General features: G+C 35.1%; 1 protein-coding gene across 2 annotated transcripts in view; it reads left to right on the forward strand.

Annotated features, from left to right (window-relative positions):
- arhgap15 (Rho GTPase activating protein 15) overlaps positions 1 to 13,043 on the forward strand; it is a 30,681-nt gene that overhangs the window by 8,427 nt on the left and 9,211 nt on the right. Inside the window, exons 3-5 of one of the 2 annotated variants that reach the window (XM_079356893.1) lie at positions 5,661 to 5,738; positions 6,184 to 6,327; positions 6,874 to 6,963. In XM_079356893.1, coding sequence (XP_079213019.1) covers positions 5,661 to 5,738; positions 6,184 to 6,327; positions 6,874 to 6,963 — 312 coding nt within the window. The remainder of the gene's footprint in view (positions 1 to 5,660; positions 5,739 to 6,183; positions 6,328 to 6,873; positions 6,964 to 13,043) is intronic. The other variant, XM_079356894.1, reaches the window with a different exon arrangement.

The raw sequence follows: 13,043 nt of genomic DNA on the forward strand, positions 1-13,043 counted from the left end.
ATCTTACAGTATGTAAACACATCTTACAGTATGTAAACATCTCACAGTATGTAAACACATCTCACAGTATGTAAACACATCTTACAGTATGTAAACATCTTACAGTATATACACACATCTTACAGTATGTAAACACATCTTACAGTATATAAACATCTTACAGTATGTAAACACATCTTACAGTATGTAAACACATCTTACAGTATATAAACATCTTTCAGTATGTAAACACATCTTACAGTATGTAAACACATCTTACAGTATGTAAACATCTTACAGTATGTAAACTCATCTTACAGTATGTAAACACATCTTACAGTATGTAAACACATCTTTCAGTATGTAAACACATCTTACAGTATGTAAACATCTTACAGTATGTAAATACATCTTACAGTATGTAAACATCTTACAGTATGTAAACACATCTTACAGTATGTAAACACATCTTACAGTATGTAAACACATCTTACAGTATATACACACATCTTACAGTATATAAACATCTTACAGTATGTAAACACATCTTACAGTATGTAAAAACATCTTACAGTATATACACACATCTTACAGTATATAAACATCTTACAGTATATACACACATCTTACAGTATGTAAACACATCTTTCAGTATGTAAACACATCTTACAGTATATAAACATCTCACAGTATGTAAACACATCTTACAGTATGTACACACATCTTTCAGTATGTAAACACATCTTACAGTATGTAAACACATCTTACAGTATGTCAACATCTCACAGTATGTAAACACATCTTACAGTATGTAAACACATCTTACAGTATGTAAACACATCTTTCAGTATGTAAACACATCTTACAGTATGTCAACATCTTACAGTATATACACACATCTTACAGTATGTACACACATCTTACAGTATGTAAACACATCTTACAGTATGTAAACATCTTTCAGTATGTAAACACATCTTACAGTATGTAAACACATCTTTCAGTATGTAAACACATCTTACAGTATGTAAACACATCTTACAGTATGTCAACATCTTACAGTATATACACACATCTTACAGTATGTACACACATCTTACAGTATATACACACATCTTACAGTATATAAACACATCTTACAGTATATACACACATCTTACAGTATGTAAACACATCTTACAGTATGTAAACACATCTTACAGTATGTAAACATCTTACAGTATATACACACATCTTACAGTATGTAAACACATCTTACAGTATGTACACACATCTTACAGTATGTAAACACATCTTACAGTATGTAAACATCTTTCAGTATGTAAACACATCTTACAGTATACACACACATCTTTCAGTATGTAAACACATCTTACAGTATATAAAAATCTTTCACTATGTAAACACATCTTACAGTATGTAAAAACATCTTACAGTATGTAAACACATCTCACAGTATGTAAACACATCTTACAGTATGTAAACACATCTTACAGTATGTAAACATCTTACAGTATATACACACATCTTACAGTATGTAAACACATCTTAGAGTATATAAACATCTTACAGTATGTAAACACATCTCACAGTATGTAAACACATCTTACAGTATATAAACATCTTTCAGTATGTAAACACATCTTACAGTATGTAAACATCTCACAGTATGTAAACACATCTCACAGTATGTAAACACATCTTACAGTATGTAAACATCTTACAGTATATACACACATCTTACAGTATATAAACATCTTACAGTATGTAAACACATCTTACAGTATGTAAACACATCTTACAGTATGTAAACATCTTACAGTATGTAAACTCATCTTACAGTATGTAAACACATCTTACAGTATGTAAACATCTTTCAGTATGTAAACACATCTTACAGTATGTAAACATCTTACAGTATGTAAATACATCTTACAGTATGTAAACATCTTACAGTATGTAAACACATCTTACAGTATGTAAACACATCTTACAGTATGTAAACACATCTTACAGTATATACACACATCTTACAGTATATAAACATCTTACAGTATGTAAACACATCTTACAGTATGTAAAAACATCTTACAGTATGTAAACACATCTTACAGTATGTAAACATCTTACAGTATATACACACATCTTACAGTATGTAAACATCTTACAGTATATACACACATCTTACAGTATATAAACATCTTACAGTATATACACACATCTTACAGTATGTAAACACATCTTTCAGTATGTAAACACATCTTACAGTATATAAACATCTCACAGTATGTAAACACATCTTACAGTATGTACACACATCTTTCAGTATGTAAACACATCTTACAGTATGTAAACACATCTTTCAGTATGTAAACACATCTTACAGTATGTAAACACATCTTACAGTATGTCAACATCTTACAGTATATACACACATCTTACAGTATGTACACACATCTTACAGTATGTAAACACATCTTACAGTATGTAAACATCTTTCAGTATGTAAACACATCTTACAGTATGTAAACACATCTTTCAGTATGTAAACACATCTTACAGTATGTAAACACATCTTACAGTATGTCAACATCTTACAGTATATACACACATCTTACAGTATGTACACACATCTTACAGTATATAAACACATCTTACAGTATATAAACACATCTTACAGTATGTACACACATCTTACAGTATATAAACACATCTTACAGTATATACACACATCTTACAGTATGCAAACACATCTTACAGTATGTAAACACATCTTACAGTATGTAAACATCTTACAGTATATACACACATCTTACAGTATGTAAAAACATCTTACAGTATGTAAACACATCTCACAGTATGTAAACACATCTTACAGTATGTAAACATCTCACAGTATGTAAACACATCTCACAGTATGTAAACACATCTTACAGTATGTAAACATCTTACAGTATATACACACATCTTACAGTATGTAAACACATCTTACAGTATATAAACATCTTACAGTATGTAAACACATCTCACAGTATGTAAACACATCTTACAGTATATAAACATCTTTCAGTATGTAAACACATCTTACAGTATGTAAACACATCTTACAGTATGTAAACACATCTTACAGTATGTAAACATCTTACAGTATATACACACATCTTACAGTATGTAAACACATCTTACAGTATATAAACATCTTACAGTATGTAAACACATCTCACAGTATGTAAACACATCTTACAGTATATAAACATCTTTCAGTATGTAAACACATCTTACAGTATGTAAACATCTTACAGTATGTAAACACATCTTACAGTATGTAAACATCTTTCAGTATGTAAACACATCTTACAGTATGTAAACATCTTACAGTATGTAAACACATCTTACAGTATGTAAACATCTTTCAGTATGTAAACATCTTTCAGTATGTAAACACATCTTACAGTATGTAAAAACATCTTACAGTATATAAACATCTTACAGTATATACACACATCTTACAGTATGTAAACATCTTACAGTATGTAAACATCTTTCAGTATGTAAACACATCTTACAGTATATACACACATCTTACAGTATGTAAACACATCTTACAGTATATACACACATCTTTCAGTATGTAAACACATCTTACAGTATGTAAACACATCTTACAGTATGTAAACATCTTACAGTATGTAAACATCTTTCAGTATGTAAACACATCTTACAGTATGTAAACACATCTTACAGTATGTAAACATCTTTCAGTATGTAAAAACATCTTACAGTATATACACACATCTTACACTATGTAAACACATCTTACAGTATGTAAACATCTCACAGTATGTAAACACATCTCACAGTATATAAACACATCTTACAGTATGTAAACATCTTACAGTATATACACACATCTTACAGTATGTAAACACATATTACAGTATATACACACATCTTTCAGTATGTAAACACATCTTACAGTATGTAAACATCTTTCAGTATGTAAACACATCTTACAGTATATAAACATCTTTCAGTATGTAAACACATCTTACAGTATGTAAAAACATCTTACAGTATATACACACATCTTACAGTATGTAAACATCTTTCAGTATGTAAACACATGTTACAGTATGTAAACATCTTTCAGTATGTAAACACATCTTACAGTATGTAAACATCTTTCAGTATGTAAACACATGTTACAGTATGTAAACATCTTTCAGTATGTAAACACATCTTACAGTATGTAAACATCTTACAGTATATACACACATCTTACAGTATGTAAACACATCTTACAGTATATACACACATCTTACAGTATGTAAACATCTTTCAGTATGTAAACACATGTTACAGTATGTAAACATCTTTCAGTATGTAAACACATCTTACAGTATATACACACATCTTACAGTATGTAAACATCTTTCAGTATGTAAACACATGTTACAGTATGTAAACATCTTTCAGTATGTAAACACATCTTACAGTATATACACACATCTTACAGTATGTAAACATCTTACAGTATGTAAACACATCTTACAGTATGTAAACATCTTTCAGTATGTAAACACATGTTACAGTATGTAAACATCTTTCAGTATGTAAACACATCTTACAGTATATACACACATCTTACAGTATGTACACACATCTTACAGTATGTAAACATCTTACAGTATGTAAACACATCTTTCAGTATGTAAACATCTTACAGTATGTAAACATCTTACAGTATGTAAACACATCTTTCAGTATGTAAACATCTTACAGTATGTAAACACATCTTTCAGTATGTAAACATCTTACAGTATGTAAACATCTTACAGTATGTAAACACATCTTTCAGTATGTAAACACATCTTACAGTATATACACACATCTTACAGTATATACACACATCTTTCAGTATGTAAACACATCTTACAGTATGTAAACATCTTACAGTATGTAAACACATCTTTCAGTATGTAAACATCTTACAGTATGTAAACATCTTACAGTATGTAAACATCTTACAGTATGTAAACACATCTTACAGTATATACACACATCTTACAGTATATACACACATCTTTCAGTATGTAAACACATCTTACAGTATGTAAACATCTTACAGTATGTAAACACATCTTACAGTATGTAAATACATCTTACAGTATATACACATCTTACAGTATGTAAACACATCTTACAGTATGTAAACATCTTACAGTATGTAAACATCTTACAGTATGTAAACACATCTTACAGTATGTAAACATCTTACAGTATGTAAACACATCTTACAGTATGTAAACACATCTTACAGTATGTAAACATCTTACAGTATGTAAACACATCTTTCAGTATGTAAACATCTTACAGTATGTAAACACATCTTACAGTATGTAAACACATCTTACAGTATATACACATCTTACAGTATGTAAACACATCTTACAGTATGTAAACACATCTTACAGTATGTAAACACATCTTACAGTATATACACATCTTTCAGTATGTACACACATCTTACAGTATGTAAACACATCTTACAGTATGTACACACATCTTACAGTTGACAGTTTGCCATTTATGTTGATTCATGTTGAAGTATCCAGGGAATAGTCACTGCCCCGCTTGACTGTTGCGTTGAACATTTATTCATCAATCATAAATATTTTTAGATCTCTAGGCATCGCAGAAATCAGTCCCAACACAATGTGGTCATCCAAGGAAGTGGAGCGCCTCTTTTCCAACCATCTGTAAGTTTGAGACTAAACAACCCAAGAGCAAATAATTATTGTAGATATTTATTATTATCAACTTTTTTCCCCACACAAAAAAACAATATGACACTATCAGTACCAGACATATGAACACGGTAATTTCAACACAAAGCCAACTGGGGGCGCTGGTGGCACAGTGGCAGTGTGCGCACGTCCCTATGTATTGAGGCTACAATCCTCGTGTGGACGACCCGGGTTCGCGTCCAGCCTGTGGCTCCTTTCCCGCATAGCTATCCTCACTCTCTCTCCCTAGTGTCCGACCCCACTGTCCTACCTCTATATTAAAAGCTAAAAAGGCCCAAAAATAAATCTTAAAAAAACACAGAGCCAATTAAACATAAAGTATTAAATAAATGTAGAATCCAACAACAAAAATGAAAGTCATGTGTTTCGTTGTGTTTGTCTGTCCATGTGAGTACAGGTGGGACTTAAAGGTGAACACCTGAATGTAACCAAGATCTCAGAGAGCGGTAAGAAGCAGAGGAAGAATTGGACGGGGATGTGGAGTGTGCTGACGACAGACCAGCTACTGTTTTATAAAGAAAGACAACATGAAAGTAGTCAGGTACTCATCTGTATTTCATCTCTGCCGTCTGGATAATCATTGTGCCTGCTTCATCTCCTTCTGTGTGTTCTGGGATCAGCCCTGTAGCATTTACAGTTACAGAGTTGGGTTAGGGTTACAGTGAAACCAGAGTGTTTGTTTGTCTGATGATAGTGAGGGTCTGTGAGATATAACTAAAGAGGTGCAGGAAGGACGGGGGACAGACCAAGTGTTTGAGTGTCAGAAGAGGTGAAAAGGGCTACTAAATGTTTCTCCTTCAAGTTTGAATAGTACAGGGAGGGAGAGTGAGTGACAAACAAGGTCAGCACTATTCAATTAGTCAGGTACAAATATGGACAGTATTATTCAAACATTTGTCCAAACATGTTTATCATGACTTATACTATTTACTGTCTACAAAGTGTTTGATATTGAAAAACTTGAAGTACTTAGGTACCATCCGTCTTTAGGGTTAGGGTGGGAGAGTGTGGTAGTTTTGTAGCTCTACTTTTTGACCTTTGCATCTTTATTACCTTAACTTTGAGCTTTTCCCTTATGTCTGTTTAGAAAGCAGGAAGTAAGACAGACGTGGTCCACCTGTGTGGAGCTGTTGTTGAGTGGACCACAGAGAAGTCAAGCAGGAAAAATGTTTTCCAGGTAACAAACTGATCTAATGCTCAGCATATTTTACAAACACAGCTTTTCAGTTACAACATTTGATGTGTTGTCTTTGTATGGGCTTTAAATGTTTTAGAAATCATCAGCTTGTGGGGAAATTAATATATTATATGTGAATATATCCAATATAACCTCGACTAGGGCACCACCCCCGGTTTAACGGGAGAAATAAATATCAGTTATTAATAATCAATCAATCTCATATCAGATTTGGGAATTCTGGAGCAGCTTAAGTCAGGAAAAGATAGGGACAATAGTTCTGAGCTTTATGTTGAAGTTTAATGAAGAAATATTAAACAATAAGATAGATGAATGAAACGTATGAACGAAATATTGGTATGTCAGTGATGATGCAATTATGACATATTATGGCCATGAAATGTTATGTCTTGGACTCTATAACTTAACTAACCAAAGGTGATAAACACATGTTGGGATTAAATCTGGACTCAGGTTGTCTAAGGAGACATGACGAATCTAAATCTCAACACCAGCTCAGGGTAGACATCCTTACTGTTGATGTCTTCATAAACTTTCCTCAGTGTGTCAACATCAGTACTCTCGGTCTCTTTGGATCAACCAACCCGCAGTCAGCAAGGTGGAAAGTCGGGTCCGGAGCTTAAAGGTGGAGTTTTGATAATGGCTGCAGGAGTTGGCTCGCACCCTCCCAGCGTTCCTGAGTGGTTAAAACAGATATTTAATAATTTAAAAGTCTTTTGATAGTTTAAGCTCCTTTTCGATTATTCTGATAATCATCTCATTTTCATACAAATTAGGAAATTGGTGTCCAAGATGTGATGTGTCGAAAAAGGTTTAAAATAAAAGTTCAAAGTTAAGCAAAAAATAATTAAAGTTTCTAAAAATATAATAACTTTATTTATTCATATTGATAATAATAACTTTATTGGACTTCCTGTTAAGTCGGTCATGTAACAAGACGTGTTTTTGACCGCTCCGCTGTTCGTGCTACATTTTTGCACAAATTTATACTCTATACCGCATACTACTCTTTGCATTGTCTGTGGGGACGAAATAATGCCTCCTAAAGTAGCTAGAGCCATTCAAGAAACCAGCGAGAAAATAAAACAGCCAAAGCTGACGGACTACGGCCTTCGAAGTGAGACCCAGAAAGCTAGCGCTAGCGATAGCATTCCTCCCACAACAACGACGATGGAAATGGGTGAGGAAAGATCCCAGAGAAAGCAAAGTGGATGAAATATTCTGCATAGTTACTGCCATTAAAAGTGATCTTGACAATATTCAGGAGGATATTAAAGACTGCGTTGAGCGGGTGACACAAGCGGAAATACGCATTTCTAGCAACGAGGATGAAGTTGAAACCCTGCGGGCTAAAGTTGACACATTGGAGTCGAAGCAGAAAACCTTGGAGGACAAAGTAATGGACTTGGAGACTCGTTCAAGACGAAATAATGTTCGGCTTATTAATTTGGCTGAATCTACAGAGGGAAGAGACCCGTGTAAGTTTTTGGAAAAGTGGATACCGGAGGTTCTGGGCATCACTCTACAGAACCCGGTGCTCATTGAAAGGGCGCACCGAATTGGCACACGGCGAGAAGGCACCGCGGCGCCCCGCACGCTAATAATGAGATTCCTCAACTACAGGGATAAGGAGACTATCCTAAACACAGCAAAGGCTAAAAGGGACATTCGCTACGAGGGACAGTGGATTCGACTTTATCCAGACCTTGTCGCAGGTGTGCAGCAGCTCACAGGTGTGTTATATTTTTATGTAATCATAAAGAATGTGACATTTACTTGGTTGAGCGAGGTAGTACTCAGCTTTTCGTTAAATTTAATTTGAATTGTTAAAATGGTACACGGAAAGGATATTAAATTTGTTACATGGAATTGCAGGGGACTTCAACATTTTAAAAAGGTAAAACAAGTCATGACGAAGTTAAAGGACATGGAATCTAAAATTATATTTCTGCAAGAGACACATTTAGTGGAGGAGGATGAAAAAAGGGTTAGGAGAAGGTGGCAGGGTCGTGTATTTACAGCAGCATTTTCTTCACGGTCAAGAGGAGTGATGACTCTAATACATGAATCGGTTCCATTCTGTGTCAACAATGTTATTAAAGACAAGAGGGGCAGATATTTGATAATTCAAGGATCCATATTGCTAGAAAATGTAAATTTGGTAAACGTGTATGGTCCTAACTCAGATGACTCAGGGTTCTATGAGGACCTGTTTCTTTTGCTTGCAACACTGCCGGGTCAATATGTAATTGCTGGGGACTTTAACTGTGCGCTTGTCCCGAGCTGGGATAGGTCTACAGGTGCAGACCAATCTCATAACAACAGCAAATTAACCATAAAAAGATTCATGAAAGATTTAAAATTGCTTGACATTTGGAGAGAGCTACACCAACAAACCAAAGTTTACTCCTGTTATTCTGCAACATTCCAGACATACTCACGGATTGATTATTTTTTAATCTCTTCTGATTTATTATCTAAGGTAAAAAATTGTTTATATGAAAATATTGAAATTTCAGATCATGCTCCGTGTTGTTTAGTATATAGGGATGAAACGTTATGTACTGATCCACCTAGATGGCGTTTTCAACATAAGTGGTTGCAGGATGAGGAGTTTGTCATTTATATAGGGAAGCAAATAGATGAGTATTTTCAAATAAACACTAACCAAACATCAGCATGTTCAAAGTGGGATGCCTTTAAAGCATTTCTCAGAGGGCATATTAATAGTTATATAGGTTATAAATCTAAAAAAGCAAGGCAGGATAAACTACACTTGGAAAACAAAATAAAATACACCAAAAAGAAAGTCTTTGAAAAAAGTGACCCTGAAGCCGAAAAGGAAAAATTGCTTTTAAGGGCGTTTAACAGACGTTCTATGAACAAGGCGACAGAACAGGAAAATTATTGTTGTGGCAAATTAAACAGCTAGAAACTAAAACATCAATAACATCAATTGTGTAGACAAAGGCCAAACAATAATACATCCAAAAGATAGCAATGATGCCTTTAGGAATTACTATCAGAAATTATATGAAGCCGAAAAAGATTGTAGCTTACAGGATATTAATGTTGCGTTAAATAGGCTAAATATCCCAGTCATTCCGGACGATGTCAAAGCACACTTAGATTTAGAAATAAGTAAAGAGGAAATAGCACAAGCCATTGATGAAATGATAACAGGTAAACAAGCGGGACCAGACGGTATTCCAACAGATATTTATAAAAAATGTAAGGATAAGAAGAAGTTATACTTTATTAATCCCACGAGGGGAAATTCGGTTTACACTCTGTCTAACACACACATAGGCCGAGATACACACTCATGCACAAACAGGGTTCTAGTGACATGCATTAATGGAGAGGTCTCAGAGTGAGGGGGCTGCCCACAGCGAGCGCTCCAGAGCAGTTTTTGGGGTTCGGTGCCTTGCTCAGGGGCACCTCGGCAGTGCTCAGGAAATGGACTGGCACCTCTCCAGCTACCAGACTTGGTCCGTGCCGGGACTTGAACCGGCGACCCTCCAGTTCCCAACCCAAGTCCCTACAGACTGAGCTACTGCCACTTTTAGACATGTTTAAAGAAACGTTTGAAAAGGATGCACTTCCCGATACTTTAAATCAAGCATTAATCATTCTCCTTCCAAAACCGGGTAAACCTGCTAACAAGTTCGAGAATATGAGACCTATCAGTCTTCTCAATTCTGACCTTAAGATTGTTTGTAAATTATTAGCAAGACGGATTCAAAAAATACTTCCTGATATAACAAATAAAGATCAGAATGGCTTTGTAAGTGGGAGACAAGGGTTCCATAATGTAAGACGGGAGGAAAAAGATACGGCTCTCCTGTCACTAGATGCCGAAAAGGCCTTCGATAGGGTTGAATGGCCCAATCTTTTTAAGGTTCTTGAGAAATTTGGGTTTGGAAACAATTTCATAAAATGGGTTAAGATACTTTACAGAAAGCCTACAGCAGAAATTTTAACAAACAAAATGTTTTCCAAACCAATAGAAATCAAGAGAGGTTGTGGACAGGGATGTCCTCTCTCTCCCCTGCTCTTTTCTTTAGCAATTGAACCATTTGCGTTAGCTATTCGTGCACACTCTCAAATTTGTGGAATTACTATAAGACCCACTGAACATAAGATTTCTTTGTTTGCTGATGATGTAATATTGTTTATGTCAAGGCTCAGCTCTTCACTCCCGGCGGTGTTGGAACTAATTCAGCTATTTGGAAACATCTCGGGTTATAAAGTGAACCATACTAAATCCTCTATTTTACTGTTAAACACGACGGAACGAGCAAATCCTGCTCCACAAATAATACATTTTAATTTTAAAATAGCTGAACTCTGACAGGTGGATGAAGTTACCTTTATCAGTGATGGGAAGAGTTAATTTTGTTTTTTTTTATGTACTTTATTAATCCCACGAGGGGAAATTCGGTTTTCACTCTGCATTAATGGAGAGGTCTCAGAGTGAGGGGGCTGCCCACAGAGAGCGCTCCAGAGCAGTTTTTGGGGTTCGGTGCCTTGCTCAGGGGCACCTCGGCAGTGCTCAGGAGGTGGACTGGCACCTCTCCAGCTACCAGACCAGTTTCCGGACTTGGTCCGTGCCGGGACTTGAGCCGGCGACCCTCCGGTTCCCAACCCAAGTCCCTACAGACTGAGCTACTGCCGCCCCCAACAATGGTAATGTCCTCAAAATGACCGTACTACCAAAGTTATTGTATCTATTCCAAAATATTCCTTTGCCTCCTCCTCCTGATTTGTTTAAATGGATAAAATATGTTGTCACCAAATTTATTTGGAACAATGGTAAACCAAAACTCCGCCTCTCCCTCCTTTACTTACCATTTGATCGAGGGGGGTTAAAATGGCCACATTTTTTATGGTATTACTGGGCTGCACAACTTTGCTCACTGAAGTGAACCCACACTGGGTAGAGATGGAATCACAGAATTTAAAATGACCTCTTCCCTCATTTCTATATTCTGACACAGCTAGAAAAAAATGCTTAAACAGATCAGAAATCCAATTCTGAGACACATGGTAAAGGTCTGGAATGATGTCAGAAAATACCTGAATGAGTCAAACTTCTTGTCACAGTTTAGCCCAGTTTGGGGTAATCAGTTGTTTATACCTGGGAGGGCAGATGTTGCATTTAAAATGTGGGCATCAAGGGAACGATTTGTAACCTTTACCCTCCACAGTCAGATGTTTTTATGTCATTTGGGGAACTACAAGTGAGGTTTAATTTGGACAAGAAACACTACTTCAAATATTTACAGTTAAGAAGCTTTGTCAATACCAATCAAGGTGGTCTTAACAAAGTTCCTCACACACAACTGGAAAAACTGTTTGTAAAGAATGCTTTGAGGAAGGGTATTATTTCAGACTTTTACAATTTGTTGCTGTGTAATACATCAATAATCCAACAAAGAAACTAATTTTTTGGAACGAAGATCTATCTGCGAATATCAGTGAACAGGATTGGGAAAGAGCATGCAGCAAAGTCCATACAATGTCAATTAATAGTCGCCTAAGGATATTACAATTCAAATGGCTAATGCGTATATATACAACACCTGTGAAATTAAATAAGTACAATAGGAACATACCAGACACATGTATAAAATGTGGCTTAAAAGGTACATTAATACACTGTATGTGGGAATGCAGTCGAATAAAAACTTTTTGGGTGAAAAACTTAATTGAAAAGATCATTTTAAAACAGATCATGTTGGATTCCAAATTATTTATAATGGCTATATATCCAGATAGACGTATCTTCAGTAAAGCAGAAAGTACTTTTATTGATTTCAGCTCATTGATGGCAAAAAGATGTATTGCTTTAAATTGGAAAAATATGAATGGACCTGGCGCTTCCCAATGGTTAAAACAGATGTTGGCTAGCTTACCTTTGGAAAGAATAACATATATACATAAGTCAAAGCAACATGTATTTGAAAAGATTTGGAGGCCCTTTATTGATTTTATTAAGGACTTGGATGTTTCTGATGACTTGACTCATTTCTGAATGCCTTGCAGCCATGTACTGT

Source organism: Symphodus melops, assembly GCF_947650265.1.
Source record: "Symphodus melops genome assembly, chromosome: 12".
NCBI lineage: Eukaryota > Metazoa > Chordata > Actinopteri > Labriformes > Labridae > Symphodus > Symphodus melops.